The 26,997-nt window shown below is 43.1% G+C and overlaps 1 protein-coding gene across 1 annotated transcript in view; it reads left to right on the top strand.

Annotated features, from left to right (window-relative positions):
- Positions 1 to 26,997, top strand: part of NT5DC3 (5'-nucleotidase domain containing 3) — a 66,547-nt gene that overhangs the window by 8,908 nt on the left and 30,642 nt on the right. Inside the window, exons 2-4 of the mRNA XM_052639610.1 lie at positions 16,778 to 16,962; positions 23,223 to 23,297; positions 23,788 to 23,843. Of these exons, the coding sequence (XP_052495570.1) occupies positions 16,778 to 16,962; positions 23,223 to 23,297; positions 23,788 to 23,843 (316 nt within the window). The remainder of the gene's footprint in view (positions 1 to 16,777; positions 16,963 to 23,222; positions 23,298 to 23,787; positions 23,844 to 26,997) is intronic.

Genomic DNA, 26,997 nt, shown 5'->3' with positions numbered 1-26,997 from the left:
TGGAGTGGGTTGCCAATTCCTTCTCCAGGGGATCTTCCCAACCCAGGGATCGAACCTGTATCTCCTGCTTTGGCAGGTGGGTTCTTTACCACTGAGCCGCCAGGGAAGCCCATGGTGCGGGACACTGACACGCAAATGAAAAATACAAAGAACATTATTTGCATGTACAGCTGAGCTCTGAGAAACTGAAGAGAAATCACAGGGACTAAAGATGAAGATTGATGAGCAGTGCTAAAGGTGTTATGGTCTTGGGAGCACTTGTTGGGGTTTATTGGCTGTGCCTGCTAAGAGGGAGTACGTATACACACACGTATACACTGAGATGCCTGTGAATTCTGTCCTGCTGGGAGGACATACACAGTCTGAAACTGTTCAGTAAATCTGGGACCTACAGGGAGCTGCTTTCCATGCGGAGACAATAGGGAAATGTGTCAGTCTTGCTTTCTGCTCTGCGCTTGCTCCTGTGTGGGTGAGGGTGTCCTGGAAGTCTGCCCATGACCTTGTACTCATAGGCTAGTCCTCACATGGGTTTGAGTTTGAATTTATTCTGCTTGGGTGGTCTGCTTGTGTAACCTCAAGATAAGAAATTAACTAAAAGTGGTCCCAGGGTGATAGCTTCCTGGAATTCCTGATGGAAGCAAATATAAACTCTTCTGGATGAATAGACTTTCACACCAGGTCCCAAGGAAGAACAAAGGAATTGACTGACCTCTGAGTAAATTTAAACACATATTGACAATACAGAAATCAGTCCAAAAGAGAGCAGGAGAAGAGGTGACAGAAACTGAGAGAAAGCAGCAAGTATCATGAAAGATGTTAGTGGACGTAATTCCCACTGTATCGGTGATCATGATAAACTCAGATGAACAGATTGGATGTGAGAAACACAATCTAGCTAGATGCTGTTTGCAAGAGATCCATCCTGAAAAAAGATGTAGAAGAGGTTCACGTTTAATGAGATGGGAGAAGACATCTTGGGCAAATGTGAACCAAAGAAAACCAGCAAGTGTGACTATCAGACAACTACTGAAATGGCATCGAAAGGAAATAATGTTAACTATGGGAAGAACTGCAAATTACAGTTCACGGACCAAATCTCGCCTCCTGTTTTTGTGTATTATGTTTTATCAGAACACAGCCACACCCATTTGTTTCCCTGTATGTATCTTTTGGCTCTTTTCGTGTTGCAATATCAGAGTTGTGCAGGAACAACAGAGACTTTATGGCTCCACAGCCCACAGTGTGACTCCTGAACTAAAGCTGTGCTTATTTATCAATATGGATGAGTCTCCCCAAAATAAGACTGAGTGAAAAAGACAGCAAGTTGCAGATGAGTACTAATTATAAAAGGTTTGGAAATACATGAGAGATACTTGTAGGGGTACACATGTACGTGGTCAAAGTCTAAAGAAATGGAAGAAGGACGATAAGCACCTAATTCAGGGTAGTGGTTACCGCCTTGGCAGGAGGAGAATGCAGTGAGGGCTTAGCGGGTTTATTTCCTGAGCTGCATGGGGGCCTACCAGAAGACAGCTGGAATATCTGTGTGTTCTGCATTCAGTCTGCTGCAGTGTCACAGGTCTGTTAAGCCTCTGGGAAACTGTACTCTAGTGAGTGAATGAACGAAAAAAGGTAAATCATGTCTTGACGCGGGTTTGATCCCTGGGTCAGGAAGACCCCCTAGAGAAGGGAATGGCCACCCACTCCAGTATTCTCACCTGCAGAATCCCGTGGACAGAGGAGCCTGGCGGGCCACAGTCCACGGGGTTGCAGAGAGCTGGACACGACTGAGGGACTGAGCACACACAGCACAAGGCGGTCGGGGGACGTGGGTGTGGTTTGTTTTATTTTTATACCTTTCTTGTATCTTAGAAAAATAGCATGATACAGTTTTTTATTTTTTTATTTTCCTTTATTTTCCTTTACAATACTGTATTGGTTTTGCCATACATGAACATGAGTCCGCCACGGGTGTACACGTGTTCCCAATCCTGGACCCCCCTCCCGCCTCCCTCCTTATACCAGCACGATACAGTCTTAAGAACTCTTTTGTTTAGGTGTGTGATGCTGATGATCCTTGGCTACAGGAAAAAGTAGCGAAAGGGCTTAAGAGAGAAACGTGTTGCATCATTTTCACATCTTCAGGTAGGAAGAGTTCCTAAGAAAGGAGAGAGCCAGAAGGCCTTGTGGAGGTCATGGAGTCCAGGCCTCTGCTTTGAGAAGAAATCCCTTTTCCATCGCCCTCGCTGGTGGCCACCTGGCATCTGCTCGAGTTTGCCATGTGACCCCAATGCTGCCAGTATTTATTTTGGATGGCCTGAGTCACAGAGAGTGTGTAACTCCAGTTCCCCTTCCATATGATCGCTGCCTAAATGGGAAGATGGTGATCGTGCGTCACCCTAGCCCTCCCCTTAGCCTTGATTATCTGGGAAGCTTCTTCACATGTACTCGAGTTTCTTGACATCCCTTGTTGATCCTTGCTCCTGAGCGCAAGAGGCCGCGTGTGGTTTGACTGGAGAGAAGCAATGCATGGCGTATGGAAGGCCCTGATAGTTACTTTCTTCTATTTCCTCTGTGCTTTGATGAAAATTTCATGATAGCTTGCCTAGTGTTTGATCTTTTTATACGATTAATATTCTTTTTCTAATACAAATGTACTTTTCTTTTGAACGGTTTTTTAAAAATTAAATGACTTTGAAGATTGTGTTGTCATTAAATCATTACTCTATATAATTTTATTTCAAGTACCATTGCATATAATTTTATATTTGGGACTTTAGGAGCATGATGGATATCTATGGAGCCGTCAGAATTACGGGTATTACTTACAAAGTAATAAGGTGTAAATTGTGGTGGGAGTAGTATAAATGTCATGTGTATTATTAATTATTCAGATGATTCGTTCTATTTGTCATGAATTACTTTTCCCTGGAGATAGTGCAAAATACCTAAATTCATGGAAAAATGAAAGCTTCTTTTGAGATGAATAGATGCAGTAGAAGGACTTCTGAATTGCCCTCCTCTGCGGGCCTGCCCAGCCTCATGTTAAGTTCCTCTCATCTCTACCCATCAGCGTGATGTTTCCTGGTCTCCCACCTCTGCCTGGGATGTTGCTTACTACAGAGCTTGCACTTTATTATCGTCTTTTAATATTCCCTACACAGTGCCCTGTACAGTGTCTGGCACATAGCGAGTGTGGAGTAAGTGCTTATTAGAAAATTCCTGAGTGCTTAGTAAGTGAGAGAACCAGTTTACAAACATGTTACGTTCTGGGTGATCCCATTTATATAAAGTTCTAGAAAATGCAAGCGAATCTGACCAGAAGAAGAATAGCAGGGGACTGAGGGAGAAGTTGGATTCAGAAAGGTGAGGGGAAATGTTTGGGGATGTCGGATATATACTTATTATCTTTATTTTGATGATGGCTTCATTGTTGTGTATGTGTGTCAAGCCTCATCACACTGTATGCTCTGTGTGCAATTTATTATATTTCATTTGTGACTCAGTAAAGGTATATAATAAAGACAGGGAATTCCCTGGTGGTCTAGTGGTTGGTACTCTCTGCTCCACCGTCAAGGACCCAGGTTCAGTCCCTGATCAGGGGGCTAACATCTCATAGGCTGCGGGGCCAAAAAAAAAAAAAAAAAAAGCTGTATCATAAAGACAGAGAAATAAGGAAATAAGGGAAGGACTCTGGTTTAGCCTGGCTTGCGGCAAGTACCCCCCACTCCTGGAGATGGGACCCTAGACGTGGCCCAGCACAAGTCAAGTGTTTTAGTCTGAATAGCTGTGGCTGGAGGGATGGGGCAGAGTCCCAGAAGAGCCCAGAATGTGTGTGTTTAGAGGTGGGGAAGGGACATTTGTTAGCTAAGGATTAGGGCTTGCTGGGCAGGGAACCCCGCAGAAGTTCACCTTCATGGTGGAAAGGATGCCCAGGACACTTTGTTTCGTGTTAGCGTCTTTTATTGGGCTGTCGCAGAAGTAAAAGTGATGCGCAGCTGAATGGTCAGTGGAGATACTGGAGAAAACAGTTTCTGGCAAAAGATAGTTAGTTGTTTTTATTTTTTATTTTATTAAACATTTTTTAACTCGAAGTGTCGTTTTACAAGGTTATATTGATTTCTGCTGTGCAAAAAAATGATTCAGTTATACATATATACATTCTTTTTCTAAAATATTCTTTTCCATTATTGTTTATCATAGGATATTTAATACAGTTCCCTGTCCTTACTGCTGGACCTTGTTACTGTAGCCATCTGCTAACCCCAACCTCCCACTCCATCCCTTCCTCCCTCCCCCCCTCCCCGCCCCTCTCTACACAGCCACAGTCTGTTCTCTGTGTGAGTCTGTTTCTGTTTTGTGGATAGCTTTGTTTGTGTTGTATTTTAGGTTCTATGTGTAAGTGATATCATATGGTATTTGTCTTTCTTACTTCACTTAGTAATCTCTCGTTGCATCCAAGTTGCTGCAAATGGTATTATTTTGTTCTTTTTTATGGCCAAGTAGTATTTCTTTATATAGAGGCGCCACGTCTTACTCATCCATTCGTCTGTCTGTGGACATTTAGGTTGCCTCCGTGTCTTGGCTCTTGTGAATAGTGCTGCTATGAACAGAGGGGTGCATGTATCTTTTTGAATTATAGTTTTTGTTTTTTTCTGGATATATGCCCATGAGTGAGTTTGCTGGATCATAACGTAAATCTTTTTTTAGTTTTCTAAGGAACCTCCATACCGTTTTCCATAGTTACAGCACCAGCTTACATTCCCACCAACAGGATAGGAGGGCTCCCTTTTCTCCACACCGTCTCCAGCATTTGTTACTTGTAGACTTTTCGATGATGGTCATTCTGACCAGTGTGAGGTGGTATCTCATTGTAGTTTTGATTTGTATTTCTCCAGTATTAGCGATGTTGAGCATCTTTTTACATGCCTGTTTTCCATCTGTGTAAAAATGGTTGTTTTAAAATCTCTAAAGTCTAATAGTATTGTGCTCCTATGAATTGTCTGATTGCAGGTCATACTTGCCATGCAGTTTTATTTCTCTGACTGTAATTATCAACAGTTCAGTTCGGTTGCTCAGTCATGTCTGACTCTTTGCGACCCTATGGACTGCAGCACGCCAGGCTTCCCTGGAGTTTACTCAAACTCATGTCCATTGAGTCGGTGATGCCATCCAACCATCTCATCCTCTGTTGTCCCCTTCTCCTCCTGCCTTCAGTCTTTCCCAGCATCAGGGTCTTTTCAAATGAGTCAGTTCTTTGCATCAGGGAGCCAAAGTAGCAACAGAAAGTACATTAAGTGAACACATATCAAGCAACATTTGTTGACAGGAAACCATATTCTAAAGATACTTGTGAAACTTCTTTTATGGTCATATTGCTCCCTAACATATTAGTTGCACCAGAACAAATTAACATTTTTCAGAGAATGTGAAGATGTCAGTGGCAGAACTGACTGGCCCTTATCCAAGTCTTACTTGTCAGAAGGAAGTTGTAATGTGGTGGTTTGCTAAGAGAAAATCACCTGTCGTGGGGGTTGCCTTTTTCTTGTTATTTTTAATTGGCATTTGTAGATGAGAAGTTTAAGTGTTTGTAATTTGGGTATGGAACCTTGAGTTCATTTGTGGAAACATTTGGGGGAGATGTAAATACTGCTTCACATTAGAAACAAAAAGTCCCTTCACTTTTTAAAATGTGTTTTCAATCTGTATGTATAGTTTTAAAAGAAATTTTGACTGGGCATACACACCGAGGAAACCAGAATTGAAAGAGACGCATGTACCCCAGTGTTCATCGCAGCACTGTTTATAATAGCCAGGACATGGAAACAACCTAGATGTCCATCAGCAGATGAATGGATAAGAAAGCTGTGGTACATATACACAATGGAGTATTACTCAGCCATTAAACAGAATACATTTGAATCAGTTCTAATGAGATGGATGAAACTGGAGCCAATTATACAGAGTGAAGTAAGCCAGAAAGAAAAACACCAATACAGTCTACTAACACATATATATGGAATTTAGAAAGATGGCAACGATGACCCTGTATGCAAGACAGCAAAAGAGACACAGATGTGTAGAGCGGACTTTTGGACTCAGGGAGAGGGAGAGAGTGGGATGATTTGGGAGAATGGCACTGAAACATGTATCCTATCATGTAAGAAACGAATCACCAGTCTATGTCCGATGCAGGATACAGCATGCTTGGGGCTGGTGCACGGGGATGACCCAGAGAGATGTTATGGGGAGGGAGGTGGGAGGGGGGTTCATGTTTGGGAAGGCATGTACACCCGCGGTGGATTCATGTCAATGTATGGCAAAACCAATACAGTATTGTAAAGTAAAATAAAGTAAAAATAAAAATTAAAAAAAATGCAAAAAAAAAAAAAATTTTGAACCCTTGTTTTCAGTCTACCTGTGAACGTTAAAAGAATTTGAAGCTGTGTTAAGTAAATACCAACTAATTTGTAATTAATTTTGAATATTTATGAATATTCGTGAAATATAGGAGTATTATGAAATATAAACTGAAGTTAATATTTGAGAAAACAAATATTTAAAATTTGCCCTCACTTTTGTCAATGGAGAAGCATAGAGATATGTTGCAAGTAATGAATTATGACCCCAAGCTGGTAATCTTGTTTCATCTTCATTTTCCTGCTGTAAAGTGAGGATAATAACTAGTGTCTCATGTTAAGTGGGGGTCCATGTATCTGCTTCATACGGTGCCTGTTGTGTAGCTGCTAAGTCATGTCCGACTCTTCTGCGACCCCATGGACTTGGCCTGCTAGGCTCCTCTGTCCATGGGATTCTCTAGGCAAGAATACTGGAGCGGGTTGTCATTTCCTTTTCCAGCAGCTCTTCCTGACCCAGGGATTGAACCTGGGTCTTCTGCTTGGCAGGCGGATTCTTTACCACTGAGCCACCAGGGAAGTCCATATGGTACCTGGCACGTTGTAACATATGCATTAGATCATCTCTGGATTATTTGTAATACTTAATAAATATAAATCCTATGTCAATAGTTGTAAATACAATGTAAATGCTGTGTAAATAGTTGTGAATACAGTGTAAAGGCTATGCAAATAATTTCTGACATGTGGCAAATTCAAGTTTTGCTGTTTGGGACTTTCTGGAATTTTTTCTTTTGGGGATATTTTCTATGTGCATTTGGTTGAATTTGTGAAGGTGGAACCTAAGGATTTGGAAGACTGACTGTAAATGGGGAAAAATGGAGACTTTTCTTCTGTTTTTTGAAGCTCTAAAATTCTCCATGAAAAAAGTTGTTTCTTTTTCCCATTTTGCTTTTTCCTTTTCTTCCTAAGAGACTGCATATCTTTATATTCCTTTTTGTTAAAAATTTTTTTAGGAGACCAGCTTGATGTCTAGGGCATATTCCAAAAAGAAAAAGTAATTAGTTAAAGAAAAATGTCATCTTAATGTCTCTGGGATTGTGGATTTTGCATTACCAAAAAATTGAACTTCAAGGATTTTCAAATGCTTTTCAGCTTTTCTCTTTGAACATTTTCGTGTTGCCATGTTTGGTTTCTGAGTTCGGGTATCTGAGATGTGTATGTTTGGACCTCCAAGTAGAGCGTGTTTTCTTCCAAGTTTTGCTTTTTAGTATAACTGCAGTGAAATCTTTCATATAAATCTTGGTCAGTATGAATATGTCCTTAGCATGCATTCCTACAAGGAGAATTACTAGGTCAAAGGGTATGAATATTTTTAAAAGGTTCTTGGTGCTTATCACCAACCTTCTTTCCAGAAAGGTCGAACCAGCTTATAACCTTAAACAGCGAGGAGTGAGGCTACTTAGACTTAGCACCAATACCCACTCTGTGTTCTGTGATTAAAAACAAAAAGAAACCACATACAAATAACAACAGCAGCAGCAACAGAAATACCACTGCAGTCTTATCAGAGAAAAGTTGCATCCTAGTTTTGTTTCTTAACCAAGTAACACATGCTTATTTTAGAAAAACAATGTTGAAGTAAAGACACTAAAACCATTTGTAATCCCTTTTCAGAGAGAGCAGCTTATAACTATCCAATTGTTTAAATTTGCTCTTTAAAACATAATTGGAATGGTTGAGCATTTATGTTTATAAGCCATTTAATTTCCATTTTAAAAAATTTATTTATTTTTAGTTGAAACATAATTGCTTTACAGTTTGGTTTGTTTTCTGCCATGCACCAACATGAATTAGCCATGGGTATACATATGTCCCCTCCCTCTTGGACCTCCCCCGCCCCACCCTTGTAGACTGTAACAGCCCTGATTTGAGTTTCCTGAGTCATATAGCAGATTTCCACTGGCTGTCTATTTTACGTGTGTTACTGTATACGCTTCCATGCGACTCTCTCCATTTGTCTTACCCTCTCCTTCCTCCCCACTGCGCATGTCCATAAGTCTGTTCTTTATGTCTGCATCTCCATAATTTCCCTTCCTGTAAGAGAGAGACTCTTATCTTTCTATTGTTTGGATTTGTATGACTTCTTTTTACCCTAAGGATGTTAGTCTTTTGCTGTTTGTCTTTTTGTCTAATATAACCCTTCCCTGTTTTTGATACCCAGATGTTTAAAATTTTTATACTGTAAATCTGTTGGTATTTTTCTTTTGTGATTTATTCTATTGCTTTTACATTGGGAAGTTATATTCTGTTCTTAGATGAAATAGATAGTAATCCATATATTTTCCCTACCTTTTTAATGGTTAAAAAAACCATAACTCATTCACATGGTGTTAGTTTCACAGCATAGCATGAAAGAGAATCTTACTTAACATCCTTCCCGTACAGCATAGCAGTGTTTGTTTAGTTAGGCAAAGAGAGAGAATATTATTCAAGCTGCTATTCAGTTACAGTATGTTCTGGAAAACACAGATTAGTAGATGGTCCATCTTGTTGAAAATAGGGCATATGAAGGAGGATTTCAGATTGGGAAGACGGATAAAAGTCTAAGTGGGGACTGCCTTTGATGCCACGTTAAAGTTGAAATTTGTAGGCAGTAAGAAGTTTGAGAACCTGAATATCCTTGAAATGAACCTTTAGTTAGGAATCCTTCAGCTACAAGCAATATTAAAAAAAAAAAGCCTGGGTCAAACTGATTTAATTACAAGGGAAACTTGGAAAGATATTTTGTGGGTTGGTTCAGCTTCAAGTGTGACTTGTTCCAAGTTCAGATAATGTGGTCGGGGGGCTTCTCTCTGTCTGTTGACCTTGCTTTCTTCCCTACTGGCCTCTTTTTTAGGTTCCTAGAGGTGACCTCATATCTCCAGATTTATATCCTCTTAGGTCCATGTTTGGGGAAAACGAATGTTTCTTTCTTGAAATTCCCTTATAGATCGAGAAATTTCCTTGATTGGACTCAGTTGGCTGCCTGTGGCTTTAGGTACATAGGAAGATGTTTGGCCAGAGGGTATTCTGTGGCTGTCCCGGATGAATCCATGTTGGTAACTCTGGGGTTCTTTTTGACCAGGTCTGGATCATGTGTTTCCTCTTAGAAACAGAACCTCCCCGGGACCACACCGTCTGAATGCTGGGCTTGGGGTAGTTTCTCAGGAAAATTGAGCATACTGGAGAAATAGAAGGTGTGTCAGTCAGGTTACGCTCAGTCGTGCTGCAGTGACCAGTGACGCCGGACATCTCAGTGGCTTAATAGGCAGCTATAGCCACAGTTTATTTCTCTCTCCTGCACTGTTCTCTGGAGCCTCCAGCTCCTCTCCAGGGCAGCTGTGCTCCATGTGGTGACCTCGCCTGCTGGGCTTGTCGGTCTCCTCCATCCCCTGCTGTATGTGTCGTGGAAGCCTCGTGCATGATTCTGTGATAGATAGAGTGCGGGAGGGAGCGTGCTGTGGTCTGGAAGTGATGTGTCTTACGTCTGCCCACAGCCCATTGGCCAGAGCAGAAGTTGGTGGCCAGAATAAGGGGTGAAGAGAGGGTTGTAATCCCCAAGTGCCTGGAAGGAGAGAATGTGAGTGAGCATGAGGTGGCCCAGCCACACCGGGTGGCACAGAAGGCCAGGGCACCCTGTCACTGCCCACCACAGGCTCCCTCGAGGACCTCAGTTGGTTCAGCTCATCCCTTATGCCCCTCCTCCTGATTTTATCTGACTTGTTCCTGGGACGGTGCTGAGGACAGGGAATGGATCCCTTCAGAGCTTCCAAGGGTTGTGTCCTCAAGGGCTGAGGGACAGTCATATTGCCTTTCTGAGGACATTATGAGTATTTCTTGACATGACTCAGGCCATAGATTTCTACTCAGCACTGTCCCCATGCACTACTCATTAGACTGGAGACCTTTTAAGAATTTCTGAACATCACAGGGTTCAGAAAAGTGCCATCACGAAGTACTTGGCAAAGACTGTATTTCCCAAACTTAGATGTTTATACAGTTTAACAATATTTCCTTAAATAGGTGGAAAGTGTCTGACTTCTGTACCTAAGTTGTGATTTCATTCATTTTCTCTGTCAGTAGTAAAGATAAAATTAAGGCAAGGAAGGAATTCTTCTGTGGTGATCTTACAAACGAGAATACCAGGACCCCAAACAACAGAAAATGCTGCAGCGGCTGTGGCAGACAGTATGATGGTTCCTCAGAAAATTACAATCCAGTTTACCATATGCCAGCAATTCCACTTCTGGATATATACCCTCAAGAAGTGAAAGCAGGGGCTCAAAGAGATGTTTGTCCACACGTGCATAGCAGCATTATTCACAATAGCCAATGGGTGGAAGCAGTCTAAATGTCCTTCAGTGGGTGAATGAATAAACAAAATGTGGATAGACATAAAATGGAATATTACCTAGGCTTAAAAAGGAGTAAACTTCTGACCCATGCCCCAACATGAATGAATCTTGAAGATATTATGCTAAATAAAATAAGCCAGCCCCAGAAGACAGCTGCTCTATGATTCTCCTTATATGAGTCACATTCCTAGAGACAGAATGTAGAACGGTGATTGCCAGGGGCTGGGGGAGGAATGGGGAGTTCGTGTTGAGCGGGTGTGGAGTTTCAGTTTTGCAAGATGAAAGAGTTCTGGAGATGGGTGGTGGTGATGTGAATCACCTTGGTGCCACTGTGCTGTACACTGAAATGGTTAAAATTGTAAATTTTATGTTATGCTTTTTTTTTTACCACCATAAAAATAAGCAAAGACAGAGTCTCAGAAAGTTTGCAGATGACTCTTGTAGGGGGTCCACTGGGTGTCCCGGTGCTCCATGGGATCAGCAAGTGGGTAACCTGTGAGTGTGCAGGGGTTGTCCAGCTTGCTGCCTTGCCCGAGGAAAGGCGGTCACCTCCCGGTTCAGGGTGGCTGCCTTGGAACTTGGCTATGGTTGGGGCTTTGGGCAGAGTGACAGAACTGTCTCTCCACATCTTTGTCCTCATTGTGGCATCTTGCTGTCATCATCCATTGAGTGCAAAGGAAATTTGCTCTCTTAATTCGTACCCACTTTTGTCTCTGCTTTGGGCAAGTACATAACTGACTAGTCAAGGGCCCTTCTGTTTATATTTGGAGTCCACAGTTTAGACAGACCGTTTCTCTCTGTCTGAGTGGTTGACATTCTTTTCTTTTGCCTTGTAATGACTTGCATTAATTCTTAGCACTTTCTTGAAGTGGTTGCATGGGGTGTTGAGCTCCTTTTAAGCTACTGGTGTTCCTGGTGTTTATTTCAAGTGATGACTAATTAAACACGCATGCTTTCTGGTGATGTTCATGTGATGGATACACCACGGGCTTTCCCGCCAGCGGAGAACTCATTCCTGGGCAGCCCCTGGAGATGTGCTGACTGTCAGCACCGTGTTCCAGCATAGTCGTGTTTCCTTGAGGACCTCACATACTCTTCTCAGGTAGCAGAAAGGGAGAGAGGCTTTCCTGCCAGCCCCAGTTCTAAATAGAAACTTCTAATGGCAGCAGGCTGTGAGAACTTCCCTTGGAAAGGTCATTTGTGAAAGAGGAGCTTTTGGTCATTCTGTGAGTGATCCTGTTTCACTGACTTCGTTTGGACAGTGCCATGCAGTCCTATTTGGAAAGTGACATCCTGGGCAGTGACCTGTTGATAATGTGAGGCCAGCTGCTCTTCAGTGTTGGATGCTGAAGAGCCACTGGCTTCTCCCTTCCTCAGGACTAGTTTCTGTGAACTGTCTGCCTTCAAGTTTCTTAAAATGTGTTCCCTATCTTCAGATGAATCTTATATGTAAAAAAGAAAAACAAGACCAAGGTTATTGTCTCATTGATTTTGACAAAAGAAACTAATGAAGAAATGAAATCGTTGGTGAATCTTGACTGTGATTTTCAGTAGACTCAGTCATATCTAGTTGTCAATGGGAGAGAAATTCATTCATTCATTCATTCATTCCTTCATTTGCTGTCTTTGGCCTGGATGTGCTGTGTGGGGATGTGAAGGCTTGGTTTTAAAGTTAGTGTAATGTGGCATCTTGCTTGGTGACCATGAATAGGCTTCGGGGCCAAGCTCCCTGAAGTTTTCCACAAGGTTGGTGTTTTTCTGAGGGGAGAAAATTCAACGGGTTCTATTAGGTTCTCAAAGGGATCCAACCCTGCAGGTGTTAAGGAGCCTTCTGAAATGCTCAGAGTATGTCATGGTGGCTCATATGGTCCCCTAATTAGAGTTGTCACCCTGTGAAAGTAAGTACTTTTGGATATTTCAGGATATTTCTTTAGAAGTGGATAATGTGAGAAAAAGGTGAGCAGAGGGAAGGAGGGAACACTGTAGACTCTATGGTAAGCATTAAAACGAAGAAAAGTTGACTCTATTTTATTTAGAAAATAAATACTTGCTTCTCAAATGCTTGTTGACTCCCCTAATCTTGCAGAAGAGCATCAAGTGTGTAGATTCTGAAGCCAGACTTCCCAGGTTCACATCCTACCTCTGCCATTTAGTGGCTGTGTGTCCTTCAGTAAATTGTATAATTTCTGTGTGTCACTAATGTTTTCATACATTAGATGGGGATGATAGAGCTTTTGCTTGCTAAGGTTGTCATAAGGATTAAATGAGGTGATACAAAGTGCTTCTGAATATGTAATACATGGTAAGAAAGAAAAAGAAAGTTAAGTCGCTCAGTCATGTCCAACTCTTTGCGATCTCTTGGACTGTAGCCCGCCAGGCACCTCTATTCGTGGGATCCTCGAGGCAAGAATATTGGAGTGGGTTGCCATCACCTTCTCCAGGGAATCTTCCCAACCCAGGGATCGAACCCAGGTCTCCTGCATTGCAGGCAGATTCTTCGCCATCTGAGCTACCAGGGAAGCCCCTAATACGTGGTTAAGATCTTAATAAATATAAGACCTTAATAAGTATTAGCTCTTATGATGGAGTCAGAGGTGGTTCTTAATAATGTAAAGAGTAGTAGAATACACACAGTTCAATTTCATTCATAAGATGTGGACAGTTCACTTTCTGTGTGTATGTGTTGGTGGTTTTGTACCTATTTCCATGAAGGCATCTGTCTTCAGCATTTGTCTATTGATGAACTGCTTCAGGTAAATTTTTGGTGCACAAGCATTGTAAAAAGTGAGAGAATGCTGTCCCATATCCTTTTAGCAAAATGGGATGGTCTGTGTTCTTGTCACAGAATGTTGCATGAGGAAGTTCTTTGTGTTAAATGACTACTTGTGAAATGACAGGATGACAATATCATATTTCCCTGTCTTTAAAAATATAGTATGCAGCCCCTGATCCTAAATTTCATCTGGGATGTGGTTATTGAAAACTCATAGTCTGTTTCACTTATGTGATTAATTTCTCCATCATTACTAGACTCTGGAGAGTTGCTTTTTATATCTTTGTGTTCATCTTTTGACTCATCTGATAATTGTGAAATGCCTTCTTCTGACAGGTTTATGCTTTTTGCCACTCTGGGTGGAAAATAGAATTCCACACAGTGAATTCTCAACTGTGTTTCATGAAAGCTAAGGAAATGACTGCAAAGATGTTATCTTCAGACTTCTTTGATATACTTTCCTGCAAATGATGCGCTACTTCAGGCAGGGCGATGAGGAAACTGAAGGGTGATGTTGTACTGATAATTCCTTTTACTTCTGCAATGTCTTGGCCAAGTTCCTGCCATTCTCTTGCTTTCTTGTGTGTGTGCACGCTCAGTTGCTCAGTCGTGTCTGACACTGCGACCCCATGGACGGGCCCTCAGGCTCCTCTGGCCATGGAATTTTCCAGTCTAGAATACTGGGGTGGGTTGCCATTTCTTTCTCCAGGGGATCTTCCCAACCCAGGGATCGAATGCATGTCTTCTGCATTGGCAGGCAGATTAAAAATCATGATTGGGAATAACTGAGAGATAATGACTGCATGGATCACAATAAACCGTGGAAAATTCTGAAAGAGATGGGAATACCAGACCACCTGATCTGCCTCTTGAGAAACCTATATGCAGGTCAGGAAGCAACAGTTAGAACTGGACATGGAAGAACAGACTGGTTCCAAATAGGAAAAGGAGTATGTCAAGGCTGTATGTTGTCACTCTGCTTATTTAACTTCTATGCAGAGTACATCATGAGAAACGCTGGGCTGGAAGAAGCACAAGCTGGAATCAAGATTGCCAGGAGAAATATCAATAACCTCAGATATGCAGATGACACCACCCTTATGGCAGAAAGTGAAGAAGAACTAAAGAGCCTCTTGATGAAAGTGAAAGAGGAGAGTGAAAAAGTTGGCTTAAAGCTCAACATTCAGAAAACGAAGATCATAGCATCTGGTCCCATCATTTCATGGGAAATAGATGGGGAAACAGTGGAAACAGTGTCAGACTTCATTTTGGGGGGCTCCAAAATCACGGCAGATGGTGATTGCAGCCATGAAATTAAAAGATGCTTACTCCTTGAAAGAAAAGTTATGACCAGCCTAGATAGCATATTGAAAAGCAGAGACATTACTTTGCCGACTAAAGTCCGTCTAGTCAAGGCTATGGTTTTTCCTGTGGTCATGTATGGATGTGAGAGTTGGACTGTGAAGAAAGCTGAGTGCTGAAGAATTGATGCTTTTGAACTGTGGTGTTGGAGAAGACTCTTAAGAGTCCCTTGGACTGCAAGGAGATCCAACCAGTCCATTCTGAAGGAGATCAGCCCTGGGATTTCTTTGGAAGGACTGATGCTAAAGCTGAAACTCCAGTACTTTGGCCACCTCATGCGAAGAGTTGACTCATTGGAAAAGACCCTGATGCTGGGAGGGATTGGGGGCAGGAGGAGAAGGGGACGACAGAGGATGAGATGGCTGGATGGCATCACTGACTCGATGGACGTGAGTCTGAGAGAACTCCGGGAGTTGGTGATGGACAGGGAGGCCTGGTGTGCTGTGATTCATTCTGTTGCAAAGAATCGAACATGACTGAGTGACTGAACTGAACTGAATGATGAAATAGGCTTTCCAGGTGGCTCTCTTGTAAGGAATCCTCCTGTCAATGCAGGAGACACAAGTTCAATCTCTGGGTCGGGAAGATCCCCTAGAGAAGGAAATGGCAACCCACTCCAGTATTCTTGCCTGGAAAATCCCATGGACAAAGAAGCCTGCCGTATAGTCCAGGAGGTTGCAAAGAGTAAGACATGACTAAGGGACTGAGTACACACCCAGCCACACCTCCCACCCCCTACTCACAGTGGTGAAATGATTCCTGCAATGGTAAAATGGCAAAATGTTTCAAGATGTTGGAAAATAAAATCACTGACCTCCCATATTGCATCTTAGATTTTTAAAAGGGTGTGGTGAACTCATGAAAGTTGTATAGTAAGATGAGTTTTTGAAAAATCTGCAAGAAAGAATACAAGTCATGAAATAACAATCCTTACAAATAGAACTGCTTAAAACAGGAACTCGAGACTGACATTGAATCCAGAGAACTCTGATGGTATCCCGGGGTTAATTACATTTCTGATAATCTATCTGGAGGAAATCACCAGAAAGGCAAAGGTGAACATCTGAAGGTACTTATTACTGTGGGTTGGTTTTCTTTTTGCTTTTGTTTTATTTCCTAAATAGGAAAAGTCATAAATGTGTATGAGTAAAAGGCTGATTTGGAGCAATATATCAATCGTATATGATGATTTAAAGTTATATTCTCAGAAACTCTGTAATGATAGAACACATTATGATAGAATATTAGAGTGGAATACAAAGGTGTGTGTACAGTGTGAGGTCAACTATGTACACTATATACATAGAAAAATATTGGTAGCAAATACATACAATGTTTTTTTCTGGATGATGTATGATGGGTGATAATTATATACATGGTTCTCTATCTTCTAAAATCTGTAACTGGCATATATTCTTTTATAAACAAAAACAAATCTTTTTGTGATGTTGAAGCAAATTATTTTTTATAACAGTCTTATTAGGATGTTATGTACCTACCATACAATTCACTCACTTAGTTTCCCATTCAGTGGGTTTTAGTATCACCAAAACCACTGCTCAGCCATCACCACAATCAACTTTAAAACATTTTCATCACCCCCAAAGAAATTCTATGCCCATTAGCATTCACTCTGTTTCTCTCCATCCTGCTGGTTCTAGGCAACCACTTAATCTAGTTTCTGTCTCAAGGGGTTTGCCTATTCTAGACATTTCATTTAAATCGAATCCTACAATAGGCAACTCTTTGTGACTGGCTTCTTTCACTTAGCATCATGTTTTCAAGGTAAAGCTAATTACTCTTGTGCTTTAATTTACTCATTTTGTTCACGTCATGCTAACCTTTATTTATTATAGGGTGTAACGTCTTTTTCCCCCCTTTACTTCTAGAACTGGTTCCTTCAATTATGAACAACTTGTTAAATCCAGATGCCATCTTCTCAAACAATGAGATGAGCCTATCAGACATTGAAATCTATGGCTTTGACTATGACTACACCTTGGTGTTTTATTCAAAACACCTTCACACACTGATATTTAATGCTGCTCGGGACCTTCTCATCAACGAGCACCGGGTAAGAGCACAGGGACTTCCAGTCTCCCCCGACCCTGCGCCACTCCCCCCCCCCCCACCGCCCGCCCGCCGTGGGGATGTGAGCTTGACCTGATCTCAGACCTGGCACAGTAGATGTCAGTTAGTAAATTGTTGCTGAATGTATGAGTAGATGTGGTTCCATTCCAAATGACTATCTGCAAAATAGTTTTTTTTAAAAAAATGCTTTTTTGAGTTATGATTGACATGTAAAAAGCTATATATATTTACATATATACACACACACATATATAAAGCTCATTGAGTTTTGGGATAAGTGTATAAACCACCATCAAGGTCCTAACTGTCCGTCACTTACCTAAGTTTCCTCCTGCTCCCTTTATTGTTATTGTTGGGCGTATGCATGTGTGTGTGGTGCAGTGCTTAGCTAAGATCCACCCATTTAGCAGATTTCAAGTATAGAATACAATATTTTTAGCTATAGGTACTATGCTGTATAACAGATCTCCAGAACTTATTTATCTTGCCTAACTGAAACTTTGTACTTGGAAGGTAGTTGTATGTTTAAAAAGATCTTTAGATGTCTCTGATAGAAGACTGTGCCAGGTTACTCATTAGTGGAGATTCAGCCGTGGTCATTTGCACTATGCTCTCTCACAGAGCAAGTGACACAGGTCCTCCCAAAGTCTGATGAAGGGGCAGCCTGTTGATTTCTGGTTAGAAGGAATCCTTCAAACCATGGGCAGTGTGTTTCCCTCATCACTGAACTGAATTGCATTCTTAGATAAGGAATATGTGAATATCTTCTGATGCTTAGTATTGCTGAGAGCTTATAAAAAAGAAGGAAGAAAGAAACACTCTAAACTGAACGTGGTTTTCTCCAGTCTAGTTGGAGTACATTTCAGGAAGCAGGATGAGAAGCATCTTCAGAGGTCATCTGGACCAGGGCCCTTTGAAAACCCCCCACAGCATTCCAAGAGAGGTGACTGGAGGGCATCACTCCCAGAGGTGTTCTGAACTTGGGGAGAGTCTTCCACTGATACCTTCTTTTTTCCTTCATTTATCCCTTCACTCATTCCTTCATCCTTTACTCAGTGCCTCTTCTGTGCTGAGCTGTCATGAAGCAGGCAGGGTGAAGGTGAGTAGGACACAGGTGCTGCCCTTGGAGAACCAGCAGTCTAGTGGAGGTGTCTGTCCTGTGGGCAGGTAAATTACGAAGTCTCCACCTGGTGGAGCCCTACAGACATCTGAACAGAGAGCTAGACCTGTGTGGAGGATGGTTTGAGCAGTTTTCTCTGCCCGAGGGAATTTCTCTGCAGGAATTCCTCCTGCCTGAGGAAACAGCCAAGAAGGTGATATTTCAGTGGAGTCTGGAAGGAGTTTATCCACAGAGGTGGGCTGGAGGTGAGCTAGGGTGGACATGAGTAGCCTAGAAACCTAAATCGTGAACATGGATGCTTTCTACTTGACTATCTGAGTCACGGGCTGGGTGTTATAATGGACCATTATGCCCTCCAGGTCTTCTCTTTTCCCGGTTGGATTATTCTTGGTTTTCCCAGCCATTCCCCTTTGGCCTCTTTTCTTTTTCATCGTTTTGTGTGTGCTCTGGTTTATCCCCCTCAAGTATGAGGCTCTGAACTGAAGCTGTTCCTGCAGGTGGGGTCTGACTAGTGTGGAACAGGGGGTGACCATCGGCTTCCTGGTTCTGGATAGCAGACCTTCAGTAATGTTGTTAAAGGGTCCATAAGTTTTGGGTCCTTGCCATTTGATGCAGTGTATTTCCTGATTCCCCTCAGCTTTTGTCTGTCATCTGTCCTTATTCACAGTGCAGAAATGGTGCTTGCCCAAAGTAACATTCCCTCAGCCACCAGGCTCTCTTTAGTTATGGCCACTTGATCAGAGGTAAACTCATCTAGCTATTCTCTACCCAGCTGCGTGTCTCCGTTTGTTCAAGAGACTCCCTTCTCTTCGGTCTAAGCTACGGACCTTTCCCTTGACTTTGAGGATGGCAGCAGAGTAAGAGTGAGGTGGTCCTGCCCTTGCTCTCCTGTCTGCCAGCTTGCCCCACCATCTCCCCACCACCCTGCTGGAAAGTGAGCTGAAGGGGTCTTGCACTGCAGCTGGTGTTTGAATTCTAGGTCGTCTGCAGTGTTTGCTGTGACATTACTTATAAAACTTATTAAATAAAATATCATTGCTGTGATATTACTTATAAAACGAAAGTCATTATGCTAACAGCACCCCGTCTGTTCGTTGTCTGCTCGGTGCCAAAAGCACAGGCTCTGGAGCCTGACTTCTGGATTTTTAATCCTGGCTTTTACTACTTATCCTTTAGGTAATCTTGAATAACAGACTTAATGCTTCTGGACCTCAGTATTGTCCTCTGTGAAATGGGCACAGCAGTAGTACTTTCCTCGCAATGTTATTGTCATAATTAAAGGAGTTGATTTATGTGAAGTGCCTGGCACATAGAAAACACTCATTAAAGTAGCTATTACTACTGTTATTAGCTGTTACTACTATTATTGCTAATCTGCATGACAGCTCTGCAGATAGTGTCTCTGTTTTACAGTTGAGCAAACTGAGACTTACAGAGTTCAGCTAGTAGTTCAAAGCCACAAGACAAGAAAGAAGGCAGACCCAGAATTTGAACTTACAAAAAAAATTCATTCATTTATTTATTTTTTATTTCTTGGCCAAACCACATGGCCTGTAGAATCTTAGTGCCCTAACCGGGGATCAAATCTGTGCCCCCTGCATTAGAAGGGTGGAGTCTTAACCACTGGGCCACCAGGGAAGTCCTCGAATTTGAACTTCAATCTATTTGCAAGGCACAGATGCTGTCTTCTGTTCCCATTGGCCCTTGTGGGATTAGTAACACCTTTTCTTTCTATCCTATGGGTTTATTGTTCAGATGAAAATAAAATATTCATGAAGAGTAAAAATTTATGAAATTTGAGGACAAAGAGAGATGAAATAAGGGAAAGAAAGGTATACTCATTCTGATTCGAAAAGCTTCTTGATTTAAGATAGTTGAAATTTCATTCCCATTATGTCTCGCTTTAATAAAAGAAGTATGTCCTAACACTAATTATATCAGACATATTAATAGAGGCAATTATGCTTATGCAAATTTTTCTCTGGATCTGAAAATGATTCTTCCATGATGCTGTTGGAAGCACTGAATTTGGTTCCATTTTTTTTTTTTCTGCCAAAGACTAAAAGTACTTGAGAAGATGAGAGACATCTGCTTTTGAGATGCACAGTAATAGAGCAGCAAGTTTGCAATTTAGCATCTTCCCTAAAAGCAGATGTAAATGTTCCAGCCTCTTCATAATTATCCATTCTCTCGTCTTTTGTTAAAAGAGAGTGGGAGTTATTTTTTTTTTAAAAGATCGAGTTATTTTTTCGGCTGTGGGTCTTCATTGCTGCATTCAGGCTCTCTCTTCCTGCAGTGAGGGGGTGGGGGGGTGGGGAGGGCTACTCTTTGTTGTGACGCAGGCTTCCCATTGCAGTGACTTCTCTTGTTGTGGAGCACAGACTCTAGGGTGCAGGCTTCAGTAATTGTGGCTCCCAGGTCTAGTGGCTCCAGGGCACATGGGATCTTCCCGAACCAGGGATGACTCTCAGTCTCCCTTCGGGTGCTGCACTGTATGAGAGGAAGTCAGCCTCTGCAGCTGTGAACTCTCTTCTCACTCATTCAGAAGATATTCAATGGAAATGTGTCCTGCCTCCATCCACTTCTCACCTCCTGCGCTGCCTCCACCCTGGTGCACACCACCATCACCTCCCACCCGATGGTGCAGTAGCCTTAGACTAGGCTCCTTGCTTCCATTCATGCCCCTTAGTCTGCTCTCCATTCGGCAGCAAGAGTGAACCTTTAAACACTAGTCATCTCAGTTTTGGACTCAGAATCTCCCCGAGCCTTCCCATCACGCTTGGAATGACACCGAAGGCCTCCAGTGCTCCTGGACCCCCGGCTTCCTCACCCGCCTTGCCTCCTCCCACCCGCCCTCACTGCGCTCCAACCACAGCAGCCACCTGGCTACTCCTTGAACCGCCACACATGCTCCTACCTTTGGGCCTCTGTGCTTTCCAGTTCCTCTGGTGGAACGTCCTGCCTGGCTCCGAGTAATCTGAAGCCTCGCTCTTTAGTTTTTTTTTCCCCCAGATTTCCAAACCCTTTTAGTGCATTTTTTCTGCAGTACTTACCACCATGAAGCACTGTACAAGTGTTGATTTGTTTTGCCTGCCCACCATAGGATGGAAACTTCTTAGGGGCAGAGATGGTGTCAGGTTTGTTTTTTTTTTTTTAATGTTGTTGTTTTAATTTTTTTGGCCATGCTGCACAGCATACAGGATCTTAGTTCCCTGACCAGGGATCAAACCCATGGCCCCTGCAGCAGAAGTTCCGAGTCTTAACCACTGGACTGCAAGGGAAGTCCTGATGGTATCAGTTTTGTTCACTACTGCGTTCCCAGGCCGTGGCACAAAGTACGTACTGAGTAAACACTTGACATACTTGTTGAATTCCACCTGTTAAAAGAGTATCATGATGCAGGTATTTTTGTCCTGGCTTCATGTTCTGTGTGGATTTTGGAGAACTTGTTTCTATATGCTTTTGCTCTCCTCTAATTAGACTCATAATTTAGGTTACTTTAAACATCAAACTGAGGCCTCTGAAAAGCAGATATATCATATTTATAGGCACTGGGGCCTCAGGAGCTCACAGGCAGTGTTGTAATGTGGAGGTTAGCAGCTCTGTCCAGAGCTCCATGATTGATTATCCAGGAAGGGGGCCATGTGGACAGGCTACAGAATTTTAGAAATTATGCACAGGGAATTCCTGGGTTTCTCTGCAGCATTTTAGTATTAACTTTACTTAAAGCTGTAAAGATCAGTTCTGTAGCATTTTAAGGGGAAACTTTGATCTTTGCCTGCACACACTAGCCTGTCCAGATTGGACTCAGATAAGAACAAATCTAGGAACTGAAGGAAACCCAGACAAAGCCCAAATCAGAAGTCTTAATAAAACCCCAAGTAAAGGTCTTTTATTGTTTATAGTTCTGCTGTCAGGGACACCAGTCATTTTCATGACACATTGGGTGAGTTATGCTTTTCTGGCTGGTGGGCACTTTCTAAGCTATATGAGTCCAGAAAATCTAGCCATAGGTCATTGGAGAGACATGTCACTTCCTGGCTGATGGGAGCATCTTTGACTTCCTCGACTAGATGTGACTGTTAACGGTGTTCCCAACCAGAGTTTCCATGTATGTGTGTCTGTGTGTGAAGTGTATTAGTAAAAATGAAGGACCATACACTGTGTGCAGGATTCTTGGAAATGCCCAGGAGTGGAAATAGCATTGAGTGATTTCTTGGCACACATGAAGGGTGTTAGATAAATGAGCCCAAATGTGACATTTGACTCAGCGCTTCATGCCGCTTGGCTGGAATTACTCATTGCGTGTGGGTCAGCCTGGTGATTCCAGGAGGTGTTCTCACACACGCGTGACCTTGGCTGTGCACGAGGAGATGGCAGTGCAGTCACACAGAGGGGATGCCGTGCTGGTTGATGGTTGTCTAGGCCTTTACGTAAGCAGATTCCATCATGATTGGCAGATTGTGGGGACACAGCCTCCCTGGACTCAGGAGGGGATATTCTGGCTGGTAGGTCCACACTCTGAGTGCAGGGGCAGTGAGGAGACCCTGACCCCCATGCCTCTGCACATCCCTGCTGTGTGGCCTGGGCCAGGTTTTCTCATCCGAAGCCTTGGCATGGTGGGGCCTGCTGCCAATGGGGTCACTGGTATTCTACTTCTGAGATCTGGGGAGAGAGGAAAGTAGTGGATAAAGAAGGGGCTGGGATTTTTGTGTAGTAGGAGCGATAGGTTTATGACTAGGAAATAGCAGGGGAGCCAGGCCACGTGTTCTGAACCAGCATTGGAACCATAACAGGGAACCATGTGCTGAGAGAGGGTGTCTCTGGCCCCAGGGGGAGGAAGGCTGTACCGATGGCTAAGGGATTCCTGTAGCTGAGGTGAGAATAGGTAAGGCTGTGGAGGTTGGGGGGCTGAGGCCTTCCCTGTGTGTGGGCAGATAAAGAGGAGGGTGCTCTGTGGCCCGGAGGCGCTTGGCCTGAAGCAGGAGGCAAACTGCGTCCGTCTCTTCCTACCCAGGTGCACCAGCTGCGTCAGCCTCCCAACAAAGGCCAAGTGTGGATGCTATCTTGACCTTGACCTTAGTACATCATTAGCTAAAACCAGTTCCTCTCTTCCTTCTTAGTATCCCGTGGAAATCAGAAAGTATGAGTATGACCCAAACTTCGCAATTCGTGGACTGCATTATGACGTGCAGCGGGTAGGTGTAATTCTCATGTTTTTCTACAGTTTAGCACGTTTGGGAATAAAATGTATTCTTGGTGCTTTTCTTTGCTGCATGCATAAATTGATTTGAAATTATATTCTCTGGGGCTGAAGAACTAAATTATCCAAAACACTTTTTTTTTTTCCCAAAACACTTTTGGATGAAGTCTTTTTCAGGAGACTATATATTGGAAGAGCATGAATGTATTTAGCCACTGGGCAATACTACTTATGTCCAAATAGTCAATTTTGATGTTTTGAGGAGGAGCTGGTTGTCATATTTTTTTTTTTGTTTTTTTGCAGACAGGTCATTTCCTTAATGGGCTTCACAGTGTTTTAATTAGCAAGCAAACCTTTCAAAAACATGCAGTGTGTTTCTTTGTGTATGACGACTTAATGTTGATAGGATTCACAATGACACCTTTCATTAAAAATGCAGTTTGTGGTGCATTAATTTACCTGTGCCTGTGCTTGTGTTTTTGAAGGCGGTCTTGATGAAGATTGATGCTTTTCATTATATCCAGCTGGGAACTGTCTACAGGTAAGAGTAACAGGAGGTAAATTTAATCCCCTCCCCCACAAGTAACCAAAGTGCATTGGCTTTCAAGACTCCCTGACTGTTTAGTGTTGGGGGCCTGCAGTGTGTGTATCTGTAAAGCATTCATTCATTTGCCCGCTCCATCCGTCATTCAGGAACATTGATCGGGCCACTACCATGTTAGATGCTAATGGTTTGGCTTGTGAGGGTGTCCTCAAGGTGCTTGGAGTGTAGGTGGGAATCCACACAAGGAAACCAGTGAGTGCAGTCCACAGTGACCCAGGCTATGATGGCTGTGTGCTCAGGCCATTAGGGGCCACTTTGGAGGACTCTGGGGAGGGCGAGCTCTCCAAAGGCGATGGTGGCCCCCTGAGTGAGAGTCCTGCAGAGGAGGTGGGGAAGGATGGTGGGGGCAGGTCGTTCCCACCATGATAGTTAAGTAGTTTGGACATTGTCTCTTTTCTTCTTGTTTATTAGAATTAGTAGAAGTACTGAGCTCAGTGAGAGATCTTTGTAACTTTGAAATAAAGGCTTTTGCTTTTTCTAATTCTCAAATTTGGGGATGTTGTTGAGGATTGTGGTTTTTGTGTGTGTGTATAGATAGGTATGTGAAAGTGAAAGTGTTAGTCACTCAGTCGTGTCCGGCTGTTTGTGACCCCATGGGCTGTAGCCCACCAGGCTCCTCTGTCCATGGGATTCTCCAGGCAAGAATCCTGGAGTGAGTAGCCTTTCCCTTCTCCAGGGGATCGTCCCAACCCAGGGATCAAAGCCAGGATTCCCACATTGAAGGCAGGTTCTTTACCATATGTATAAATATTTGGTATTTTCTTTCTGTTCCTAAATGATGTGCTCATACTTGTGCTTCCTAATTATGAACTCTGGACGTTGTCCCTGCTGTGAGGACTGAGGACTTGGCCCTCGCACACATGCAGCCGCATCTCCAGCCTCCTTTCCCTAGCCTCATTAAGATCCCTGTCTGCTTGCTTCGCCGTCTTGTTTGCATTATGATTCCACAGGCCGTGTTCATTCTTAAGCAAGTACTGCGTTGTTTTCTTTCTTGGGCAGCATTTGCTTTGTCCTAGGTTTACTAATAACTTCAGTTTTTATTTGCTTAGTTTCCTATGTAGCTATCTAGTTTTTCCCCTAATTGTTCCTTCACAGATATCAAGCAGGCATTTATTTCCCCACAACTCAAATGTTTTACATAATTTCTCAGTTACTTTTTTTTTTTTTTTTTGACTACTGACTCCTACTCTGATCTGCTCTGATTGCTCATCCAGGGACTTCAGTTTGCTACTTTCTCCGTTTCCTGGCTCTCATCTCTTCCTCTTTCTAACTTTACTCCCTCATTTTGCTGGAGCACATCCTGCAGTAGCTTCCTGGTGCCTCGTAAGGCTGAGTCTTTCTGGGGATCTGTGATGGTTCATCAGTTCCTCTCTTTGGCCTCCCATTGCAGGCTCTGTTCTCAATGATGTTAAGTCAGGGGCCTTGTTTCACCAACTGTTCTCTCAAAACATGTTGAAGTGTCTTATGTGCTGATGTCTTTGCTCTCATTTCCTTTGACCTTTGGAGCAGTTTATTCTTTTACTGTCATTTTAATGGTGTTTCAAGAGGGAGAAGAGGTGGTGGTGATGATGCAAATACTTATAGTAGTAGCAATAATAAATAGCAACTCAACAATGTTGAGTTTTGCAGTGCAACAGATACGGCCGTAAGGGTTTTGCGTTAACTCATTTGATCCTCAAAATAATCTTATAAGGTAGGTACTGCTGCTATTGGTCCCAAAGATGTTCATTAGTAACTTGCCCAAGGCCACAGGGAAGTAGAATTCAGACCCAGACAGTCTGGCTCCTGACTGTGCTCTTGGCCCATGTGCAGCATTTCTGAATGTCTGAGAGTTAACTGGGAGTCTTCAGAAGATCTTTCAAATCTGTCTGCCATCCTCCCTTGGACTCAGACACTTACCCCTTCTCTCCTGGGCTCCTGTGGTTTTTTGCAGCACAGCCCACAGACTGGACGTTTTGCTAGACTGATTTACCTAAAGCATTGCCTTAAACAACCCCCTTCGCTCTTCTGAATCCTGGATGGCTCCCCATTGTCTAAGAAATAGAGCCCAGATCTCTTAAATATTCCATCAACCTTCTCTAAACCCTTAGCTTTCTCCTCTTCCATACACAGCTCCTTCACTTCCTTGATTGGTTAAAAGTCTTGGTTTCAAGTGGCTGAGACACAACTCAAGCTGGCTTAAACAAAAACTCAGTTTGGACTCACTAATGGTGTAGTGCAGGGACAGATCTGGTTGCAGGTGTAGCTGGCTCCAGAGGCCCAAATGTTTGTTGTCAGTGCTCTTTCTGTCTCTTGACACTCCTCCTTTCTGGGTTTACTCACAGCAGGCCCTTCAGCGTGGTGAACCCTGGCAGTACCAGGCTTCCACCCTCAGCTCTAGGTTAAGCGGAGAAAGGGAGTTATTCTTTCTAACAGTTTCAGCCAGTCTCAGAGGGAGTGGATGCCAGATTTGTGCAAATAGCAGATAAATACCTTTCCTCTGAGTTCTTCTTTTTACTGCTCCTCATCTGTGCAGGCTGGTATTCTTCCAGGATGAGGTTTTCCTTCCTCTCTGCTTCTTGAAATCTCACTCACCCTTCTGCATGGCTGACAGGTGGCAAGGCCTCTCCTCACCCTCTCAGCTTGACATGGTCTTTCTCTCCTCTCTTCTGGGCCACACCATCCTGTGGCTCCTAATTACCTTGTTCCTTCTTCTTCAGATAAATTGTCTGTTATGTTAGCGGTATGGATTGGACTAGGTAGGAGGAGCCACGGAGGCATTTAAAGGGGAAGGAGTGCTCAGGTTGAGGTCCTGGGCAGATCGCTGGGGCCTCAGTGCTGAGAAGGGGTGTGGCAGTCAAGGGAGCAGGGCTGCGTGTGTGGCTCTGGAGTCACACTTCCTGAGTATGAACCCTAGTCCCACTGCTCACCTGTGTGTGACCTCGAGCCCATTCTTGACCACCTGTTTCAAAGCCTTGGTTTATTGCTCTCTAAAATGGGCATGGTTCCAACACCCGCCTCAGGGCGGCTGGTCGTTTGGACTAGAGCAGGCTTGGAACATCATGTGTGCTAAGTTGCTTCAGTGATGTCTGACCCTTTGCAACCCTGTGCA

The sequence above is a fragment of the Budorcas taxicolor genome, chromosome 5 (genome assembly GCF_023091745.1).
Source record: "Budorcas taxicolor isolate Tak-1 chromosome 5, Takin1.1, whole genome shotgun sequence".
In the NCBI taxonomy this organism is placed as follows: domain Eukaryota; kingdom Metazoa; phylum Chordata; class Mammalia; order Artiodactyla; family Bovidae; genus Budorcas; species Budorcas taxicolor.
This window is presented reverse-complemented; position numbering and strand designations above follow the sequence as displayed.